The following is a 23,418-nucleotide window of genomic DNA, read 5'->3' on the forward strand; positions in this document are numbered from 1 at the left end:
AAGAAACCCCCCATTTTATCCTCGTGTTTTGGGCTCATCGCTGTTAGCTGCCTCAGTAATTTAATTGGAATAGAACGTGAGAAATGTGTCATTTCTGAGGAACGTATGCATCACTTCCTAGAAATCTCATTGTGTTAACTAGAAGCCTACTGCGTTCTGTTTAGAAGCCGTAATCACATTTTTATGTGTCTGTATTACTCGTTAATGTGACCTCCTGTCTTTAGCAGATTAAAACAAATGTGCTCTTCATAAGAACTGCATCAAACTCCGTCTTACATCAGATACACGGAAACCCCGTTTTCCAGACTCGCCAACTTTTCTTCAGAGCAGAGGAAAGGAAATCCGAAGAAGAAGAAAAAAGTGCCTACCGAATGAATAATTACACACCAAATTAAAACCCTGCATTAAACGCACTCAACAGCAATACTGTGTTCTCAATCCTGTTTATTGCTTACAAATTGCATTACAAAGGAATCTACTCTTTTTATTGGAGTGATTAAGCAAAGAGTTTTAGGACTGCAGAAACACGATTCTGGGAGATTACGTGGAGGCTGCAAGCCCAGCCACTTACATTGCAATGGCGAATGTATAATTTTGTTAAAGCGCAGTTTAACACACAAATGAGGATTGGGCTGTCATTATGGCACCATAAAAAAGTCAGCTGAAAATCATATTTATTTATAAACACCTCGCTGTGCATATTTAATACAAAGGAAACAAGCTATTCCACAATCAATACTTTAATTACTGATTTTTTAATTTTTAATTTTTTACGACACCCCGCAATTCTATAGGGTGCCTTCTGGATCTGTCGTTTTCCCGTGCTCTTTTTCTTTTAGCAGGTGGACTAAAAGCCTTGGTGGGTGTTTTCTTCCTGTCTCCACTGTGGGCGGAGCAGGCCGGAGGGCCAAGTTGAGAGAGTTTGCTAATGGCGCCACCTGCAGGACTGGACGAGAAGCACGTTCTTCACCTCTGAAATCAGGGCTCAAGGCTTACTTATCTCAGGCTTATTGTAGCAATTTAATTAAAACAATTGCATGTTTACATCATCACAGAAAGACCCGAACATTCGTGACAAGTCCTAGAGTTTGCAGAACATTTTGATGCCGGTAAATGATGCTGAAGTACTGGCGTTAAGATGGAGTATTAACTGGAGTGGAAACACCCAGATTTTGCAGCTACACATGGACGATTTTCCAAAAGAAATACATTTATTTATGTTTTGTTTTTCGAGACAGGGTTTCTCTGTGTAGTTCTGGCTGTCCTGGTATTGTCTCTGTAGACCAGACTGGCCTGGAACTCAGAGATTCATCTGCCTCTGCCTCCCGACTGCTGGGATTAAAGTTGTGTGCCACAACCGCCCAGCTGGAATGATTTATCTTTAAAAAAGATTTATTTTATTTTTAATTACATGTAAGTGTGGGTGCATGTGCATGTGTGGATACAGATGTCCCTGGAGGCTTGGAAGAGATCCTGGGGTCCCTTGGAGTTATAGGCAGGTGTGAGCTGCCGGGCATGAGTGCTGGGGACTGAACTTGGGTCCTCTCCCCCAGAACAGCATGTGCTTAACCACTGAGTCATCTCTCCACCCCCCAACTTATCTCTGAAACAATGGGATAAAAGAGGCAACATTCCTAGCCTATCACATGGTCCTGGGGCAGACTTTAAGAGCCAAAGAACACTTAGCACCCCAGATTTTAGGGACTGAATAACATGTTAGGTGCCCCTGGTGGACTGGGAAGCCAACCAGATGGTTCTCCAAGCCCGTGTATAATGGTGGTGATTCCTGTAGTGGGTAAGTGTTCTCTGTGCAAGTTCAAAAGCCGGACCCTTCAGAGTGTGCCTGAGGGCTAACTCAGAGATTGGAAATTTGATTATACGCAGTTACCTGAGATTAGCAGGTCCCCATTAGATCTAGAAAGTGCATGCTTTTCATTTTTCTGCGAATCCTGTGGAATCCGTGATTATTACCTGACTTCAAATTAAACTGACACGCACACTCTACCAAGATGCCCAATGCTGCACCCAGAATTTCAAATGACAATGCTCATAGTGCCTGCTTGTGTACTAATCGTCCCTGGGCTCTGGACTGTGTCCAGGTCCAGCTGTGACCATTTCCCTCCGTCCAGGGGAGGGCTATGCCTGCAGAGGCCCGCCTCCTCAGGGCTGATGGCAGTGGAGAGCCTTGCCTGTGTTTCTGAATTCAGTGTGGTCAGATTATGAGCAGTAACCACACTCGATGGAAGGAGCAGAAAGACAGGCAGTTTTCCTCCTTTTTATCAGGTGGCAGGTAGCAGGATTGCTCTTTTCCATATGAATCTGGAACCAAGTAAATATGCCATTAAAAAAAATCAGCGTTAAGGAATTAGAGAGAGAGATGGCACATTGGTTAAGAGCAAGTACTGTTCTTGCAGAGGATCCAAGTTCAATGCTCCCCTATCAGGCAGCTCAAAACTACCTCCAGCTCCAGATGACGAGACTCCTCTGGCGGTCCATGGGCACTGGCACCAGCAAACACATACATAAAATTAAAAATAAAATAAGTCATTTGAAATAAAATAAAATAAAACTTAAATGTAAGCACATAGAATTGAGTTTAAACTCTACATTCTAGAAAAATTGTGTTGAATATGAACTGTAACAGAGGGGGAAAAAGGAGCAACTTAATAAGAAGAAAAAATGGCAAATATTTTATTTGCTGGAGTAGCAAGTTGGGTTAGCCCAGCCTCACAGGAGTGTGGTTTGGGAAGTTTCTCTCAAGTGATTGATAGCCCACCTTCTCTTTTAGGTTTTAGTCTCTGTCTCCCCCTCCCTCTCTTTTTAGCTCTCTTTCCTTTTCTTTCTTGTAATAGCCATCAAAAAATTCACATCAGTTTTGTTTTGCTAAAACAAAGCAAATCACTAGCAACCGTTAAACTCTGGGAGACCACGAATGGATGCCATTTAACGTGGTGATTGAGTTCGTGCCAAACAGCCACGGTAGCTGTTTTGGACTCAGACAATTCCAGTGTCCATTCAGAACATCATTCGTGTGTCGTGACACCCAGGAGAACCTGCGTGATTCACAGCCTCTATCCTGACCATCGTCTTGCAGCTGTGACGTCATGCTCCTGAAAGGTCAGGGGGCAGAGTGGAAAACTACTGGTTGTCTAGCGGGCCAGTTTATCAGTCACTGCTACACATGGGTCCATGCCAACCAGGATGGTTTGACTGAGGGTCCTGGATGCCATGCAGCCAAGTTCCTGCACACCAGAAATGTGGTAGCCTTCGTTCAACAGAAAGAGGGGTAACTGGAGGGAGTAGAGCATCGGGGGATCTTCCTCTCCAAGCTCCTCTTGCCCTGCCTGAGTGACTCCAGAAAAATCTAGGACAGTGGTGCTCAGCCTTTCTTATCCTGTGACCCTTTAATACAGCTCCGCTCGTTGTGGTGACCCCCAACCATAAAATTATTTTTGTTGCTATTTCATAACTGTAATTTTGCTACTGCTATGAATCATAATGCAAATATCTGTTTTCCCCCATGTCTTCAGTGACCTCCGTGAAAGGATTCTTTGACCCCCAAGAGGGTTGAGATCCACAGATTGAGAACTGATGATCTGGGACAAGTTGACCTGCTTTATTTTATGAGGTCCGTGGGAGGCAGGGTAAACATTGAGTCTTTCTGGATGATGATGCATCCGGAGCCCAGGCTCCGAGCTCTGCCTCCAGCAGACTTTCAGGGTGCTTAGTTAAATAAGTGGACAGGTGTCAGAAGACAAAGCAAAACCCACAGCCAAACCAGGCTGAAAATGGCAAACATTTGTGAGGGCCCCGACAGACAGTCGACATTGGTAGCTTTTTGTGTTGTGGGAGTGTAGAAGGATGTAGCTCTGGAGGGAAGCCCGCTGAAGATCTCTCAGGAAACAAAAGCTGTAGGCGGAGCTGCTATCTGGCCCAGTGGCCCCACTGCCAGATATTGTCAAGTTCTAGCATCACCTGGACGTGTCTGTGAGGGAGTTTCTAGATTGAGGTGAGGTGGGAAGGCTCAGGCTAAACGTGAGTACCATCTCTTGGGCTGGGGTCCTGGATCAAATGAAAAGGAGAAAATGAGCTGCTTCCTGAGTGTGGATGAGATGTGAACACCTCCCCCAGCCCGGCCCCCCATGATGGAATGTATCCACTTCACCTCCCCAAGTCCCACCCCACCCCCAGACAGAATGTATCCACTTCACCTCCCCCAGCGCCCCCCCCCCATTGACAGAATTTATCCACTTCAACTGTGAGTCAAATAAACCTTTTCTCCCTTAAATTGCTTTTGCCGGGTATTTGATCACAGCAACAAGAAATTTGGGGGCTTGGGGGTGGGAGGAAGGGTATTACGATAGTTTAGGGGTGCACCTGAAGCATTTTCTCAAGTGAGCTGGGATGGAGAGGGTGGCTGAGAATATGGCCACAAGAGGATAAGCACACGCTTTCATTTTCAGAATGTAATGAGGCCGGGGCTTTCCGAGTCACTTCACTGTTGGTGTTGTACTGTTTTCTCTCCTTCTTCTTCTTCTTCTTCTTCTTCTTCTTCTTCTTCTTCTTCTTCTTCTTCTTCTTCTTCTTCTTCTTCTTCTCTTCTTCTTCCTCTTCCTCTTCCTCTTCTTCCTCTTCCTCTTCTTCCTCCTCCTCCTCCTCTTCTTCTTCTCCTTCTTTTTCTTCTTCTCCTTCTTTTTCTTCTTCTCCTTCTTTTTCTAATCTGTACGAACAGATATCCATCGAGTTCTTTATCTGGGCTGGATTCTGGGCCTCAGTGAAGACTTAGGACCAGCAGTGAAGTGTCACAGATGAGTGGAGAAATCCAAACACTCAGAACACCAGACTGCCGGATTCTAACCCTACACTGACCATCTCACCATCTCTAACCTAGCTAGAGGGGTGCACATAAACAAATTGCAGTTGACTTCTTTGAAATAACTGTTCTTGTTGCTTGTGAGGGTGCCTGGCTCGGAATCCATTCACCATGGCTGTCACCATGGGCTGTCACCATGGGCTGTTTGTCACTATCCAGTGCACTGCATTCCATTCCAGGGCAAGGCAACCTCTCGGGTTCCTCTCAGTACTGCAATTCCTCACCTGTTCTCTGGTTCCTCATGTCTGTTCCATAAAGTTCAGGTTCCTTGGAGGCACAGACCAAGGTCTCCTGGTCTGCCTGTCTCCAGGTCTTTCTAGAACTACCTACTTCCAGCTGCCAATGTACGGGGCCCTTCCTTGGAGAGGCTGCATCACTCTCCCTCCACTGTGCCCAGAACTTTCCTGCACTCTTGCCATTGTTTTCCTTTTTGCATGCACAGCGGGAACTTCTGGAAATCCAGGTAGGAGGGCTGGTGGAGCCATCTGCCTGGGATACAGTCTGGAAACGTGTTTATTCGCCCTTTGGTTGGACAGGCCAATTGCCTCCTCCACGGGCAGCATGAGGATGGGTCATCCAACGGAGCTGGACGGTGCAGTCTTGCCACTCCCTGGGAAGAGCCACTGTGAGGACACGTGACCGCCCACCATGGCTCATCCCTGCTATCTCTTCTGTGATGGCTACCCTCAACCGGTGGAGCCTGCTTGGTCCCTGTTTTCACTTTCACTGTGGGCTTTACTGAGACATTGCATATTGCTGGTATCTGCTGGGGTTTGAACTCCCTTCCCACAGTGTAACAATGGGAGTGTGTGTCTGACCCTATCTGCGGTCTACCTTGCAGTATCTCATTTTGTCTGGAATGAGAAAGAAAAGGGTTCACTCTGCTTATCTTTAGAAGATGGCCATGAAGAGCTCTTGCTTTAAAATGCTGGCTGAGGTGTGGTTCAGTGGTAGAGCCCTTGCCGAGGGCATGAGAGGTCCTGGGTTCCATCCCCAGCATGAAAAAGAGAGAGAAGGACACACAGAGAGAGAGACAGAGAGAGACAGAGACAGAGACAGAGAAACAAGATAAGGCCATCACAGCCACTGAGTGGACAGTTCAGCCTTCATTCCAAGGAAGAGCTCATCATGCCATGGGGACCACCCAGGAGGCCTTAGTCTCCGTCAGGAGGTGGGGGATGGGGGTGGCAAGGAAGGACAAACAGGCCTTGGGTCTGTTACTTACCATAGTTGCATCTCTTTCCTGGGCAGATCATTTCTCTCCTTCTCTCCCTCCCTCCCTCCCTCCCTCCCTTCCTCCCTCCCTCCCTCCCTCCCTCCCTTCCTCCCTCCCTCTGTCTCTCCCTTCCTCCCTCCCTACCTCCCTCTGTCTCTCCCTTCCTCCCTCCCTCCCTCCCTCTGTCTCTCCCTTCCTCCCTCCCTTCCTCCCTCCGTCTCTCCCTTCCTCCCTCCCTCCCTCCCTCCCTCCCTCCCTCCCTCCCTCCCTCTCTCCCTTTTTTTTTTTTTATGAGACAGGGTTTCTCTGTGCAGCCCTGGCTGTCCTGCAACTCACTCTGTAGACCAGGCTGGCCTCGAACTCAGAGATTCTCCTACCTCTACCTGCCGAGGACTGAGTGCACACCACTGCTGCCTGGCCAGCATTTCTTTCTATGTCTGGCTGCTGGTCATGGAGAGGTCAGGGCAGAGCAGAGGTCCTAAGTGACAATCTAACAAAGGCAGTGGCCACATGTGGGCTTCGGGATGGCTAGCTTGAACAGGACAAGCATGGTCAGCAGAGAGTTTCTTCCTCTCTCTGGGGACTGGCTTGTCATGGGTGGGGTTGTCCCTTGGGGTCAGCAAGGCCCCCTGTGTTGAAGCATCAGAATGAAGAGCTAAGTGAGTGCAGGCCTTGATGTTGGGACATCTCTTACTGGGTGACACTTAGGCCGAGCTTAGGCACTCCTCAGTCCATGTGCTTTTCCTGGCATCTGACTTCTGCCATCATTTCCTGGAGTGGGATCAACAAAGGTTGATCTGGTAGGAGGCAGAAGACTTCTAAATGATCAAGATCTGGCTTACCATCCTCCACGTCCTGAGAGTACTGGGTTCTCGTGTGTCCGCAAGCACAAGGGCACTGAGAAGGTGAGCCTGACCCTGGATCAGGTGTCCTGGGGGGGGGGTCTGCTATGTTCTGGGCACAGCTCCCCGCCAGGTGGCTTGGCTCCAGGAGGGTGGGCAGCCTTTCCTACAAGCCCAGGGAGGATGTGCCATGCTGCTGACCTACAGGGGCCAGAGCTATACCTTGGAACCCACTCACATCTCTTAGTCTGACTTTGGTATCAATCGGGTACTTTCTGACCACAACTACCATGCCACTGACCATGTGCTCCTCACAAACAACCAAGAGACAGCGTCTTCTAAAAAAAAAAAAAATTAAACGTTTATTTACTTTGTGTGAATGTTTTGCCTGAATGCATATATGTGCATGCAGTGCCTCTGGAGGTCAGAAGAGGGCCCTAGATCCCCTGGAGCTAGAGTTATGGATAGTTGTGAGCAACCAGGTGAGTGCTGGGAATTGAACCCAGGTCCTCTGCAAGAGCAGACAGAAGCTCTTCGCTGCTGAGTCATCTCTCCAGCTCCAACAACAGAGAGGGTTTTTATTTCCAACTCCATTTCATATGAACCGGAGGCTTGTGGGTCTGTGCCTCCCCTGGTCAGCTGGGGCATGGAGGGGGCTGGATGTGCACCCCAGGGTGCTTCCTCGCATACCGTCTGCAGATGGACAAAGATGCAGGGAAGAACCTGAGCTCCAAGGCTGTGGTTTCAATGTAGAACACCCTCTGGCTCCAGAAGCAGATAAGTTTGCAGGGTCTCAGGGAGGGGTAGCTGGGGCACAAGGAGAAAACACTTCTTGCCTAAGAGCCTTCGGATGGCGCAGCGGGAAAGGTGCCTCAGGCAGCGTGGGGTGTGCGCCAAGGCGAAGAGAGACCGGTAGAAAGGCTCGTGCATCTGGAAGGAAAGGGAGGAAGAGTGAGCGGTGTCTGGCGCTAACAGACATTCTCCCGGGCCAGAGCACCGTCGGCTCACGCCACCCTGCGACTCCCAGGTGCCAGGCAGACACAGCAGAGCGGCAGCGCTGTCGCCCGAGACCTGGCCTCCACTCAGAGAGTGGACACGTTTTCCCCAAGTGAAGCGCCCACTGTGTCAGAGGGACAGAGTTGGGGATGTTTCCTCCAAGCCCCTTCTTCCCTGGCCCTGGGACAGCAACCCTGCAGCTCCAGGGGCGGTCCCATCAATCTGGAACGGGACAAGCATGCTGTCTCTCTGCAGCAGTAGACTCAGGAGCCATGCTGAAGCCCATCGGCTCATGGCCTTGTAAGGCACTCACCAACATGTGCAGTGAGACCCTGGAGAATGTTCTCTGGGAGCTTCTGGAAGGCAGTGTCCTCCCTCTGTGTGATCAATGGCTGCCTGTGGACCCTGTCATGTGTGGATGTATGCAGTGCTCACAGTTGAGTGCAGGTCACACGGCATAATCTGCATCTCCTACACGTGGCCAGGGGGCATTCCTGGAAAAGGAGCCTCCTTCCTTCCTTGCGTGCTGGCTCCCTCAGCCGCAGTACTCTTTAAGCCATCATGGGGTGGCTGTTTATTCCTCATGTCCGATAGCACCTCACAGTTGCCCTTGGTGTCCACAGAGGACTCTGAGGATACCAAACCTCTGCGGATACCAAAATTCATGGATGGACAAGTCTCTTATGCAAAGCAGCCTCATGTTTGTGCGAAACACACACTACCCTCCCATTTACTCTCAATCACCTCTAGATTACCCATAATGCAACAATAAAAATACTACCTAGAGGGGTTGTTGTATGCTGTGCTGTTTAGAGAATAATGACAAGTGATGAAGCTCGGTGTATTTTTTGGGGGATCCAATGTACACCCAATATTTTGGACCTATGGTTGGTTGGCTCTATAGGGGCAGTGCCCGCTGATCACCACCCAGCTTCCCTGTCTTCCTTCTTTAGATCTTTTACTTCCGGGGTCTGAGTGTGAAACTCCAGACAGAGAAGTGAGAGGGACCGAGTTCTGGAGCATGGGAAAGGGATGGAGGCAACTCCTCACCTGGTATACGTCTTCAGGAATCACCTCCTGCCAAGACTCGGAAACTCGGAGGTGAGTGTAGGAGTTGAACAGAACTTCAATGACAGCGGGCACCTGAGCACAGGTCCTCAGCACCTGGGGGGGCATGGGGATCAGGATGCAGGGTGGTGGGCTCGGGGCTCAAGGGGAGAAAGGCTGGAGACGCAGGCATGTTCTTGTATTTCATGTCTGCCACTCCCTGGCTGTGTCCTCAAAGGACCAAGTCACACCACACAGAGGGAAAGGATCCCAGAACACGAGTGTCTTCAGCTGAGTGGACCCACCAGGAGGCAGTGGCTCTTCCAGAGATCCCACATCTCTGGATCACTCCCTGTGCAGTCAGGGCTGGGGCTTAATAGCCAGGTTTAGGGGCTGGGGTGGGCTGGGGGATGCTGATGGGTGACAGCCCCCTGCCTCTGCCCAGCTGCTCAGAGCAAACGAAAGCAGTTCTGTGGGCAGTGTGGCCTGAGGATTGTGTTCCCAATTCTTCACCGCAATTTTTTAGTGTCAGAAAATAATAGCGAGGGAAGAATAGTTTTGCAGTTGACTTTCCACTTGGTGTGGCCCCTTGCATTTTATTTCACAATCCCCACAGAAAAAAAATTCTTTTATTTACTTTTAAATATTTAATTTTATTTTGACTGTTTCTGTGGGATGTCTTTCTGTACGCTATGAATATGTGTTGCTCTGATTGGTTGATAAATAAAGCCATTTGGCCTATGGCAGGGCAGGATAGAGCCAGGCAGGAAAATCCAAGGGAGACAGTGGAAGGAGAAAGGAGAGGCAGAGAGATACCATCCCGCTGTCCAGGGAACAGCATGTCATGACACACAGATAAAGCCACGGAACACATGGTGAAACATAGATTAATAGAAATGGGCTGAGTTTAGTTATAAGAGCTAGCTAACAAGAAGCTTGAGGCATAGGCAATGGCCATACAGTTTGTAATTAAGCCTCTGTGTGTTTATTTGGGTCTGAGTGGCTGTTGGACCCAGTGGGACACAGGAAAACTTCCAGCTACAGACTGTGTGTCTGTGTCTGTGTGGGAGTATGTGCATATTTTAGCTGGACGGTGGTGGCGCACACCTTTAATTCCAGCACTTGAGAGGCAGAGGCAGGCAGATCTCTATGAGTTCTAGGTCAGCCTGGTCTACAGAGTGAGTGTCAGGACAGCCAGGGCTACATAGTGAGACTCTGTCTCAAAAAATTTATATTTTTACTTATGTATGTGTATGTACTTGGATGAGTTTATGTACCCCATGTTGGGGTCTGAGGAAACCAGAAGAATGTGTCTGATCACCCAGAGCTGGAGTTATAAGTGTTGTGAGGAGCTTAATGTGGGAGCTGGGAACAGAACTCGGGTCCTCTTGAAGAAGAACAAGCACGATTTTCTGGGTAGATGAGCATTTTTGTAGCTGCTCTCCTTTCATCTTTCATATTAATATTTCTTACTTTTAAAAAAAATCTCATTACATTGGCTGTAGTCTGATGTTTTGTGCTAACAACATTGATAGTTGGCGTAATCATCTTATTCTTAATTTTTGTTTGTTTTTGCAGATAGCACTAATTATATAAGCCTCCATACCTGGATATTCTGTCAAATTAATTTTTTTAAATGATTTATTTATTTATTTATTTATTTATTTATTTATTTATTTATTTATTTATTTATTTATTTAATATATTGGTGTTTTACCTGCATGTATGTTGTGTTGGATCCTCTGGAACTGGAGTTACAGATAACTGTGAGTTGCCATGTGGGTGCTGGGAATTGAACCTGGGTCCTGAGACATCTCTCCAGCCCTCCTGTTAACTTCTTGAAACATTAAATTTCAATCCTCTTAGTTATTGGGAAGAATTTAAAAAGTAGACAATTATTGGAATTAAGAAGACACAATCATCATTTAAAGCTTTTTGTTTTGTTTTGTTTGGTTTGGTTTTTTGAGACAGAGTTTCTCTGTGTAGCCCTGGCTGTCCTGGAACTCACTCTGTAGACCAGGCTGGCCTCAAACTCACGGAGATCTGCCTGCCTCTGCCTCCCAGGTGCTGGGATTAAAGGTGTGCACTACAATGCCTGGCCCTATTTAAAGTATTTTTTTAGGAGTCAAATGCAGGCCTCACGCCAGGCACAGGCTGTGCTGCCGATCTACAGTGGTGCCAATGCTTGCCTTTGGCATCGCCGAAGCTTAGTTGTTAGTTGCAGGCGACAATTTCATGTTTTCAAATTCTTCTACAGGTATTAGCATATTTTATTTTAACTTTTCTGGCATCAAAATCACCTATGTCTTCTTGGCAAGCCATCTCCATTTGAGAGAAATTTAGTGAAGTGATGTGCAAGGCCGTGGGCAGGGCAAACCTGCAGGGCATCACTGTGCACTATAGAGGCCCCACTCCATAACCAGGCGCAGGGGTGTCTGAGCGGAGCAGAAGTGGGGTGAGTGGTGAGATTTCAGCAGAAAGACCGTGTTTCCATGAGTCCAGGGAGAGGTGGCCCTCAGTGGTCCACACTCCGGGTGGCAGTTGGCAGGGAAAGAAAACCATGGTTTTTTTAATCCTCTCTGTGGTTCTTCCTTAGTCTCCTGGGCTGTTTTCTCATCTCCATTTTTTTTTTCAGAGAGGGTTGTCCCTCCGTTCATCTCTTTTCCCTTGTCTCTCATCTGGTTTCTCAGCTTCCCATACCATCCCCACGCCACTGGTCTCCAAGGCTATTGGAATCTGGAATTCTGGGCTTGACTATCCAATGGTTTCCTTTAGCTCTCCTCTATGTCCTGACCTAGCCTGGGTGCATTGAGCTCTTAGCTTCCCGGACCATACACCTGCGGTCCTGGCCCTGGCCATCTTAGCTCACCTCTCTGAGCTGGCACATCTGTCTTTCCGACTCTCAGGCTGGATGCCTTGAGACCATCTTTGTTTTCCGTTTCTTTCATTCCCGACATGCAGTCTGTGGAGAAGCCCCCACAGCTCTGTCTTTGAGGTCCATCCTGAATCAGCGTGCCAGCCTAGCCTAAGGGGTGACCCTCATGTGGGTCGCTGTGTCAGGATTCCAACATGCCTTCCTCTTCTATTCTCTTCCTCATGGCAGTGGGGAGGATCTGATGAAACAGGGGTCAAGTGAAGCCTCTGCTCTGCAGACATCACCAACGGCCAAAGTCACAGCAGCGTCCCTTAGAGCCCTATCCAGCCTCCCATCCACCCTCGTCACCTCTGAACACCTTCATCCACCGTGGGCCCCTGCTATTCCACACACAGCTCAGGCCTCTCCAGTCTCAGGACAGACGGACTGCTCATTCGGATTGCTCATCCCTGGACCTCCACCAACCTTATCTCCCCACTCGGAACTCACTGCCACACTCCACTCTGCTTCTCTTCCCCATGAAAAACATCAGGGTAAAAATGAAGGTACTTGTGCCAACCCTAGTAACAATAACAATAAAGTAAAGCCAGGAAGTCCCGAGGGAAGGGTTTGCAGAGCTTCGTGCTGGCCCAAGATCGGTGGGCACAGCCTCATACAGAAGACACTTCTTCGGGGACATTTGCCAATACCTGTCTGGCCAGCTTCAGCTAATATCACCCTTGTTACTAACTCTGAGGCTGAGGACTATGATTTAAAAATATCATATAATTTTCTTAATTACCTGCATTTATTTATTTGTGTATGTATGTGGGTGAATATGTGCCAATGCATGTGGGCAGAGGTCAGAAGACAACTTTCGGAAGTCAGTTTTCTCCTTCCACTTTACATGTCTCGGGATTGAACTCGGGATACCAGGCTTGTCGGCAAGCGCCCTTATCTGCTGCAGCATCCTGCTGGCCCGAGCAATTCTCCCACTTTCCCCCTTTTGTTTTGAGAGAGGGTCTTGCTGTCTATCCTAGGCTGACCTCCAGCTGGCAATCTCTTGCCTCAGTTTCCCAAACACGGGATTACAGGTGTGTACCACTGTGCCTCACCTGCTTTGCATTCATGATGGTGTGTGTGCTCCCTCTCTGTGCTCTGCAATGTCCTGATACGTGGCACTGTTCTGAGGAGACACTCTCTGTGGTGGTGCACAGCCTAACATCTCCCCGGCCTCCTGTCATTGGTTGATTATGCTCATGGCCCATCATATCTCTCTGCCCTATTTGGCTGCAGACTTCTTGAGGGAGTATGGCGCTCTCTGATGTGCTCACCCAGTTATCCAAAGCACCGAGCATCTTGCTGGTCCTGACTGGTGCTCACATGTATATCTGTTGAATAAATAATTGAATAGAAATACTTTTTTGTTCTTAAAAAAAAAAAAAAAGGATCAAAGATAAGTTTTCTGAGCTGTTCCAATCTGAAAATATCTTCTTTCTTTGGGCATCAAATGAAAGGTTCTTGGCTCAGACTGATATTCTAGTGTCCAAACTTTTCCTTTTAAAATATGTTAAGGGAGCCGGGCAGTGGTGGCACACACCTTTAATCTCAGCACTCGGGAGGCAGAGCTAGGCGGATCTCTGTGAGTTCAAGACCAGCTTGGGCTACAGAGCGAGTTCCAGGAAAGGCACCAAAGCTACACAGAGAAACCCTATCTCAAAAAACCAAAAATCCCAAAAACCCCCAAAACCAAAAATCCCCCCCCAAAAAAACCAAAAAACAAAACAAAACAACCACCACCACCAAACAAACAAACAAACAAACAAACAACAAACCACAAAAATATGCTAAGGGATTTTCCTGCTTCCCCAGGCCCCTCTGTTTTGCAGAGTCTTTTCCTCTGTGCACCTGCTGCATGTGTGTGCGTTTCTTCACCCCCAATAAATGCTATTCTTCAACTGAAAAAAATATGTTGATGAGGGCTGAGGATGTAGCTCAGTTCGGTAGAGTGCTTGCCTAGACTCCAGGAAGCCTCGAGTTCAACTCACAGCTCCATATAAAACGCTGGTGTGGTGGCGTTTGTGTGTGGTTTGCCCAGCTCTTCTGAGGTGAAGGCAGGATGATCAGAAGTTCAAAGCCATCCTTAACTATGCAGCAAGTTCAAGGTCAGCCTTGACTACATGAGACCTTGTCTCAAAATATATGTAGAGGGTATTTCATTGTCTTCTGTTGATATTGTAGCCAAGAAATCTGAATCCAGCCTGAATTTTATACCCTTAGAAATAACCTGTTTTCTTATTGCATAGCTAATAAGAATTTTTCCCCAAGTATTTTTTTTTTTTTTTTTTTTTTTGGTTTTTCGAGACAGGGTTTCTCTGCGTAGCTTTGCGCCTTTCCTGGAGCTCACTTGGTAGCCCAGGCTGGCCTCGAACTCACGGAGATCCCCAAGTATTTTAAGAGCAGTTTTGCTAGAATTTCAAAGATATGTTTTCTGTCGTTTACTTGTCAAGAACACTCATTTCACCCCAAATTAAAAGTTAAGACTTTGAATGCAGCTGAGTTTTCTTCTATTAAGTCTTTGGTATGGTTCCTAATCCTCTTTCCTAGGCTCATCTTGAAAAACGTCACCATCTATTGGTTGGCTTTACACTCTGACCTTTGTGCCTGCACTTTCTCTTTCTCTCCAGCCACCTTATGTGCCTCAGGGACTGAACTGATTGAGGTGACATTGTTCAAGTCCAGAGACCATGACTATGCAGGGAGCCTGGCGCCATGTCAAGCCAGCAGCGACTGTGGGGTGGGTGAGGTCTGGGTCCAGGAAAGTGGTTGCTGAGTCAGAAGGAGGCAAGATGGCGTGGATTTGGGTGCAGGAGGTAAGCAAGCGAGGAGGAAACCTGCTTCTTTTCCCTCCATGCTCAAATCATCCATGGAGTCCCTGAGCACAGACTGGCTCTCTGGCCACTCAGGACACAGAGCAGAATCAGGAGCAGCAGGGAGAGGGAACCGGAGACCGCACAGCCAGTGTGAGCAGCACCTGGCTTTAGTCTGTCTGGCACCCTCACTTATTGTATGTTTCTCTTCGTGTCCTTCTGTTGACTTCTCTTAGCCTGTCTGTCTTCACAGACTCCAGAGGCTATGTCTTCACCCAGCTCTCAGCTCTTCCAGATTATCTGCTGAGACACACACACTTCTCCACTTCTTGGATGCCCCACTTTTTTTCTCTTTTTGCTGTCTCCCGACCTCAGGAATCCATCAAGTTTTTACTCTTGTGTGTGTGGCTCGTGCACATGCGTACACGGGTGCCCAGGCGCGTGCCTGTGCATGCAGAGGCCAGCATCGCACCCTCAGCGTCTTCCTCTGTTGGATGTTGAGTTCTTGCCTTGTGACATGGATCTCTCTAAACTGGACGCCTGCAGTGCCGGTTGGGTGGTTGGCTAGCTAGTGTGGTCGAGGGGACCGCTTGCTTCCCTCCCACCCCCAGTGCCGGGGTTACAGGCATGCGTGCGGCTGTGTCTAGCTATTTTTATGTAGGTTCAAACTCAGATCCTCGTGACCACAGAGCAATCGTTCCTAGCACTGACCCACCACACCAGCTCCTCTTTATTCTCTTCTGATGAAGGTGAGGACCTGTGCAAAGTCTGTCAACACGTGAGGAAGCCATGGTCCTGCTCTTTGCCTAGTCCTCAGAGCGGAAGAGTGGCTGGCTTCTAGGGCACGCGTCCATCTGCTTAGGCCGAGGCCTCTTTCTGTCCCCCTCTTCCTGGTAGAGTCCCCAGGCTGCTCTATACCTGGGTTCCCCATTCCACCCTTTGTATTTTGCTCTGTGGCACCCCAGCTGCCTGCCCACTGTTCCTGGCAAGGTCTGCCTGGCTGTGTGAACACTCACAGTGCCCCTACAGAGAGGCTCTAACTGAGAGGCCACCATGCTAGTGCTGCCCCGGGCTTTCCTTTTCCTTCCTCCCTTTCTTCTCTGAGGAGACAGGAACCACCGCTTTTCTCTAGACTGGTCATCATACGGACATTGCAACTATATCGTTTATCTTGTATATGCCCACATCTCAGGGGCGTGTGTGTGGAGGTCTGTAGACACCTTGAGACAGTCTGTTCTCTCTCACCACGTGGGTCTTGAACTCGGGTTGTCGAGGTTGTTGGCAAGCGCCTTTACCCACTGAGCCATCTCTCATGCCCCACACTGTATCGTAAGAATGACTATCTCTGATCCATTGCTTCCAATGAAATGACCCGTCACCAAGTCAAGCTGAGGCCGGTTTCAGAAAAGGGGGCGGGACAGAGTGAGTGGCAGCTGGGGGGGGGGGCTCTGACCTCCCTACCTCTTCTAGCCAGGTGTGTCCTTGTCCCCTCCAAGATGCTCTTTACTTGTTGATATTTCTGGTGTCCCCAGTCCTGGGCCATCACCTCTCATTCATTTACCCTCTTCTCTGCTGGGGGAAGCTAGACCCCAGACAGTCTCCTGCTTCCCAGGAGTGCTCTCTGGGACTTTCTGTTTCCTAAGGCCATGCTACCCCCTCCCCCACCCCAGACCCGCTCCTTCTCTGCAAAAAAAAAAAAAAAAAAAAAAAAAACAACACGTTAAATGGCTCCCAGGGACGGCATGCTAGGCAGACCTCCCCCACCCAGGGTAAGAAAGAGCTGCCCTCCCCTAGAGCCAACCCCTCCCCCAACCGGGGTCATAGACTGTGACAAAGTCTTATTGCCTGTCTCCAGGAATTCATTTTCTGTCTCTCCCTCTGTTCCACCTCTCTGGGGCTCCCCGCCCCTCCCCAGCCCCTCAGCACTGTGCCCCTCATGTTTGCCAGGCAGCTGGCTGCCTTCATTATTTTTACGCCAACACAGTTTAAAAATCTCCGCTGCCTCCTTGCTGTCTGCCGAGAGGCGGCTGCCACATTACTCTGACACGTTGATGTCATTAGTGTCCAAGCGCACGCTCTTCAGCTAATGAGGCGGCAGAAAGAAAATTAAGGGGAAAAATCACACAGGCACATTGCTTTATATGTAGATGGAGAAATAAAGGAAGGGTAGGAAAACAGAGGAGAGCTTCCTGACGGCTCCCGTCCCTCCACCCCCCCTGGAGACACCGCTGCGCAGCGGGCAGCCAGGGAAACCGGGCCTGCATTTTGACCACAGTTCCGCCATCTCCTGCTCAAATCTGGCGAAATTGCAGCGAGTGGCTGAAGTCACTTTGCCTAATTCTGCAATTTGGCACAAAACAAGAAATCAGGCGGCTATGGTTCCAGCAGTGTCAACGTCCAGGAGTGAGGCAAGACCTGGACTCTGCAGATGTTTCTGGAATCTTCCTTTGCATTCCAGCTCTCTGTCTTCCTCATCTGAATCTTCACAGCAGCCAGCGGTTCCCCTCTGCTCTCTCCTCCAGTTTCTTCTTCACACTCAAGCAGATTCATTTCAACACACAGATTTTGTTAATGTCACCTCCTTCATTTAAAATGATGAACTGGATTTCTATTGTCCTTAGGCAAAGGGCCCAGGCCCTTCGCAAGGCGCCTGCTCAGCTGTTTCAGCATGGGTAGGGGTGGGAGTGTGGGTGTGGGTGTGGGGGCCTGCTGTTTCCTCTCTACCATGGCAGTCCTTTTTCCCAGAGGCACGCATTCCATGCTTGCTCTGTCACAGGGCATCTGCCTGTCCTGTGCCTGCTGTCTGTAATACCATCCCCTAGGCTTTGGTCCTCAGATCTGGGCTTGTTCATCAAATGCCTGGGGTTTCTGATACCCCAGTGTGATGGTTAATTTTTATTGTCACATTGACAGGATCTAGAATCATCTAGGACACAGATCTCAGGACGTGTCAGTGAAGGAGTTTCCAGGTTGGGTTATATCAGATGGGAAGACCCACCCTAAGTGTGGACAGCTCTCCTGTGGACCTGGGCCGAATACGACAGTCAGCTCTAAGCATCGGCACCTAGCTCTGTCTGCTTCCTCACTGTGGGTGCAATGTGACCAGCTGCACCACACTCCCGATGCTGTGGAGTCCCTACCATGACACTCTGTACCCACAAATTGTGAGCCAACATTATCCCCCCCCCTTTTTTTTTTGGTTTTCAAGACGGTTTCTCTGTGTAGTCCTGGATGTACTAGAACTCTCTGTGGAGAACAGGCTGGCCTTGAACTCGGAGAGATCTGCTTGCCCCTGCCTCCTGAGTGCTGAGATTAAAGGCATGCGCCACCACCACCTGGCTAGACCTCCCTTTTTTAAGTTGCTTTGGTCAGATATTTTATTACAGCAATGAAAAAAAAAATACACACAGCCAGCCAAGGCCAAGACCCAATTTGACACTTGCAAAGTCAGGTGTTTCTGTGACAGTCTCAGTGTGTATGATTGTCTTACCCCCAAGTCAGGTTGCTCACAGGGGCAAAAGTCTGTGTGCTCCTGTCCCCAATGGAACTTCAGCCAGGACTGCTAAGCATATTTTTAAATCTATTGTTATTTTGAATTATGTAAATGTGTGTATGTGCCGGGCAGTGGTGGTGCACACCTTTAATCCCAGCACTCGGGAGGCAGAGGCAGGCGGATCTCTGTGAGTTTGAGGCCAGCCTGGACTACAGAGTGAGTTCCAGGACAGGCTCTAAAGCTACACAGAGAAACCCTGTCTTGAAACCCCCCCCCAAAAATGTGTGCGTGTGTGCGTGTGTGCGTATGTGTGTGTGCACGCGCGTGCGCGCTTTCGGTGTGGGATCCTCCTTACACCTGGAGTTACAAGAGGCTGTGATGCCTGATGTGGATGCTGGCAACTGAACTCAGGTCCTCTGCAAGAGTAGCATGTGCTCTTAGCCTCTCAGTCCTCTCTCCAGCCCCTAAGCGTGGTTGTTAAATGAACACATGGGTGAACATGTGAGAGGCGCGGTGGGCAGGCAGAACCGTCAATGAAGCAGAGAGGGGAACTCATGGCTGGTCCAGTCTTTACACCTCGGTGTCACTGCTGGGCCTGCAGCTCAGTTACTCCTGACCCTCGCAGGCGGCTGACCGCCTCCTCGGGTAGCATATCTTGGCTTCGTTGAAACAGGGCTGGTTCAGAGAAAGAGACCAGGAAGGGACAGAATGCAAAGGGCTCTGGAGGGGGTCAGTGACAGCAGGGGACAAATATAGCTGACCGCTTGCTCTCCCGCCACTTCCAGTGGTCCCAGGTCATGTCCTTCTTAGAGGCGGCTTGGGCTTAAGGCCCTCTTAGTCTCTTTATGGCCCCAACGTTCTCTTTTGTGGTGAACCAGAAATGTGCTCTTGAAAGATGTGGACAAAGGAAAATGGGCCTCATTTCAGAGCCATGAATTTGAGGAGAAATTCAGTAAAGCCTCTCTCCCAAATCACAGCTGGATCCACATTCTTGGGTCTCCGCTCTACGGGGCGTCCCTTGCTCCAGATCTGGTCCTTACTCCGTCTCTGCACCTTTAGGTCTGAACCCTGGCTGCCAGCCTCTGCTTGCACCTGCTCTGGGCCTGCCCCTCTGCCTCTGGTGTGAACTAGGGGTCAGCAGGGCAGAAGGGCCTGGCATTGTGGACACAGTGGGCTCCAAAGCCTGGCACCCCTTGGCTTTCACAGCAGTACAGTGAGCATGGCTCAGATGGATGCTCCCTGTCTGCCTGATGCCATGACGGTGCCTTTGTCTGGGCACTGGGAACTGTGATTTATGTCACAGGCTCTCTGGGAAACCTTTTGCCTCAGTAATTCTGAGCGCCACGGGTGTCTCTTTACATCTATTTAAAGTACGGCTGCTGCTCATGGGGGCTGCACGCTCTGCAGCATTCCAGGTGGCTTGGTAGTTGCCTGCCACGGTGGAGCATCTCTGGGACCAGTTTGGGTACGCTTGCTGTGCACCCCACAGGGCTGCTGAGGCCAGTTAGGTGAGCGGGATGCCTTCCCAGGTGAAACGGACAGGAGCCTGTGTGGGAGGGAGTATGTGGCCTCTCCATCCCCACGGTTTCGTCTGCTTACCCCTGGGCAAGGCCAGCCCAGGCCATCACAGGCGCATCTAGCATGGATTCAGTGTGGGTAAGCGCATCTCATCTGCAGGCTGTTCAGGAAAGTGGGGTCATTTCTAGAAGTGCAAGGAGGTCAGCACCTCATGTCCAGAGGTGGGATGCAGACATGGGTCCAGGAGTCAGTCACCCACCGGAGTCCCTTGCATTCACGCAGCAAACCTTGACAGGGGTTTGCACTTTCCACATGCAGGGCAGGCACTGCCTTTTTACTACAAAGATGTCTCAAGAGCTGTTCAGCTCCTTACACGCTGGTATGAAATTGGCCAGAGAATCCTTGCGACTGCCAGGGTCAAGTGTTTCCCATGACCCTGCTGTGGCATACTGCTCGATACATGCGAGCTCAGCCCCCAATCCTGAGGTGTGAAGAGATGAACATATGACCACACCCCGTATGGCTGGCATGGCACGTGGGCACGTTGCAGAACAGAGGCCCTGGAGACTTGGAGGGGAGCATGGTGCCATGTGTTGCATCTGTAGGTCAAGACAGGGCACTGGCTGCTCCTAGAAGACCTCCCCAGGGATCAGGCTGGGAGGCTGCAGCTCAAGCTCCAGCCCCCGAATGAGGAGGGGTCCCTTAAATTGAAATGACTTGTCACGGCATGTATGTGGAGGTCAGAGGACAACTTGTAAGGGTCAATTCTCTCTTACAGTGTGAGTCCTGGGGACTAAACTCAAGTCACCAGGCTTGGCATCAAGTCCCTCCACTGTTCCATCTCACCCCTACCCCTTAAAGGAGACCACCATCAGTCACTTTCTGTTTGCAGCCTACTGTGAGATCCACTCTGGTTTGTATTTTGTGTGGTTCCATATGATGATGACTGAGCATATGGGCTTAATGTAGACAGGATGTGAACTGAAGGGCAGTCCATGTCCCAGGTAGCTGACCAGGTCCTGCTGGGAATGGGGAGGGAGTGTTTAGAGTGTAAGCTATGGATGTAGAGACCCAGAATCCAAGAATGCTAGCACTTCCTTTTTAGAGCCTGCCATATTGAAATGTGTGTATTGGCAGAACACCACGGGGGGGGGGGGGGATGACGTGGGTGACCCTGTCAACAAAGAGTCCACATGCTTGTCTGATGACACACGAGGTGAATGAAGCATGGGGTAGAGTTTCCACCCTTCTCCTGACTCCTGATGCATCCTTCACTCTGAATGTGCCCATATGCCAAGTCATTTGAGAGAAATGTGTGAATCTCACTATCTCAGGACACTGAAAACTGTTTCTTTGGATCATTTTTGGGTAACAGCTTCCCAGATGCTGGTTCAAAACATACCAGACACACATACATGTTCACAGGTACATAGGTAGGCGTATATGATTGAGATGTCTTGGGAGATGGGGGTGAATTTTAAAATAAAATGAGCCAAAATTTTATGACCAATTTGGCTTCCTACGATGAAGTCTTTTGGGAAAGGTAGTCTCTTCTAGCTAATACTTTGGGAATGGCATTGTGTGTGTGTGTGTGTGTGTGTGTGTGTGTGTGTGTGTGTGTGTTTGTTTATATGCACATGTGTGAATACCATGTGCATGTGGAAGTCAGAGGACCTGTTGGGTGACTATCCTCACCTTTCATCTTGTTTGATGCAGGCCACTTTGTTTGCCACTTTGGTGCATACACCAGGCTAGCTGGTCCTCAAGATTGATCCTTTATTTATTTACTTACTTGCGCAAATATTGTTTATTAATTTATTTACTTGGGTATGTGAGCATGTCCATGTGGAAGCTGGGGGAGAGTCAGCCTTGGGTATCATTTCTCAGGAGCTACCCATCTTGTTTGTTTGAGATAGGGTCTTTTACTGGAACCAGGGTGTGGATGCGATGGCTAATCTTGGTTATCAACTTGACTACACCTGGAATCAACTAAAACCCAAGCTTCTGGGCCATCCTGTGAGGGATTTTCTATGTTTTAAAAAAAATTATTTATTTTTATTTTATGTGCATTGGTGTTTTGGAGTCCCAGACAGTTGTGAGCTGCCATGTGGGTACTGGGAATTGAACCCACATCCTCTAGGAGAACAGCCAGTGCTCTCAATCACTGAGCTATCTCTCCAGCCCCGTGAGTAATTTTCTGAATCAGATTATTTGAAGCAGGAAGATTCACCCTAAATCTGGACCATATCAGGACACATAAAAGGACATGGAAGGAGAAAATTGGTTTTGTATGTTTGCCCTCACTCCTGCTGACAAGTTCATCTGCCCTGTTACTGAGGCTGGTATTAAATCCAACTTCTTCAGGATTCCGTCTAGACTTGAAGACTCACAGCCCCCCTCCAGGACTCCAGCACCAGATCGGAACTGCTGAGAAACAGCGTCTTGTGGACTGAACATCTACTAAGTTCTCAGTCTTTCTGTCTGGAGACAGCCATTGTTGGATCATAGGCTCTCAACCACTCTAAAATACTACACACACACACACACACACACACACACACACACACACACACACACTCCTTTATCAGTTCTGTTCCTTTAGAGCAGTGGTTCTCATCATGCGGGTTGTGACCCCTGGGGGTCAAATGACCCTTTCACAGGGGTCACATGTCAGATATCCTGCATGCCGCATATTTATTTACATTACGATTCACAACAGTAGCAAGACTACAGTTACGAAGTAGCAATGAAATAATTGTATGGTTTGGGGGTCACCACAGCATGAGGAACTGTATTAAAGGGTGGCAGTATTGGGAAGGCTGAGGACCACTGCTTTTGCAAACCCTAATGCACTGGGTCTGGGCGTTTAGGCTACGCTGGCTGTTTGGTCTGTCACTACTCCAGCGTGGGATTGGAGGTGTACGCCACCAAAGCTGGGCTTTACATGGCTGCTAGGGACCCACGCTTGGTTCCTCTTCCTTTGCTGCAAGCGGTTTACAGAGGGAGCCATCTCCTCAGGTCCTGAATGTCCTTTTAACTTTTTCTTTTGTCATGGTGTCTTTATGGCATTTTCAGACATATACACCATTGTCACGTGTCTGGGGGTTTTATTGTTTGTCTTTTCCGTGATTAACGACCTGACAGATGGAAAAGTGACAAGGTGAGCTGAACAAACTTTGCAAACTTTGCCGGGGCAAGGGATAGAGGTCTCAACGCAGGGGTGACCTGCACAGGGCACATTAGGTGAATTTCACGCAGGGGGAGTAATTTGCGAAGGTGTCAAGTGCTCACATTAACAAGGCGCTGGGCAGGTTGGGTGACTTCGATGCAGAGCAGACGCCTGCTGTGACAAGAGACTCATTTTCATCTTTCTGGAAATTACACCAAAAGACGAGCTGCTGGAATGAATACCCGGGAGCTGGCGTTGGGATGGTATCACGGAAGTGAGTGCTAGGCGTCCCCAGGAGACTACTTCGAAAGGAGACAAACTGGGATACTTAGCAACAGTGCAGCCTCTTCATTTTTAGTTTTGCTAACCACGAGGATACGTCTTAAGTTTTCGCTTCTCAAAGTAGGGTCCCAAGACTCGCAGCCTCCACCTCCCCTGGAAGTTTTGAGAGAAATGCAGACCCTCCCACGATCCTTTGGGCACACAGCATGCAAGCCTTGGCATGTTCAGTGTCTGCATGGCCAACCTCCCCTGGGGTCC

General features: G+C 49.1%; 1 protein-coding gene across 2 annotated transcripts in view; it reads right to left on the bottom strand.

Annotated features, from left to right (window-relative positions):
- Positions 1 to 6,497: 6,497 nt before the first annotated feature.
- The window catches only part of Asb18 (ankyrin repeat and SOCS box containing 18), a 62,680-nt gene continuing 45,759 nt past the window's right edge, over positions 6,498 to 23,418 (bottom strand). For both annotated transcript variants that reach the window (XM_006988653.4, XM_006988652.4), the window contains 2 exons: positions 8,978 to 9,091; positions 6,498 to 7,861 (listed from right to left, as the gene is read on the bottom strand). In XM_006988653.4, coding sequence (XP_006988715.2) covers positions 7,676 to 7,861; positions 8,978 to 9,091 — 300 coding nt within the window. In that variant the 3' untranslated portion in view covers positions 6,498 to 7,675. The remainder of the gene's footprint in view (positions 7,862 to 8,977; positions 9,092 to 23,418) is intronic.

Source organism: Peromyscus maniculatus, chromosome 13 (genome assembly GCF_049852395.1).
Source record: "Peromyscus maniculatus bairdii isolate BWxNUB_F1_BW_parent chromosome 13, HU_Pman_BW_mat_3.1, whole genome shotgun sequence".
In the NCBI taxonomy this organism is placed as follows: Eukaryota; Metazoa; Chordata; class Mammalia; order Rodentia; family Cricetidae; genus Peromyscus; species Peromyscus maniculatus.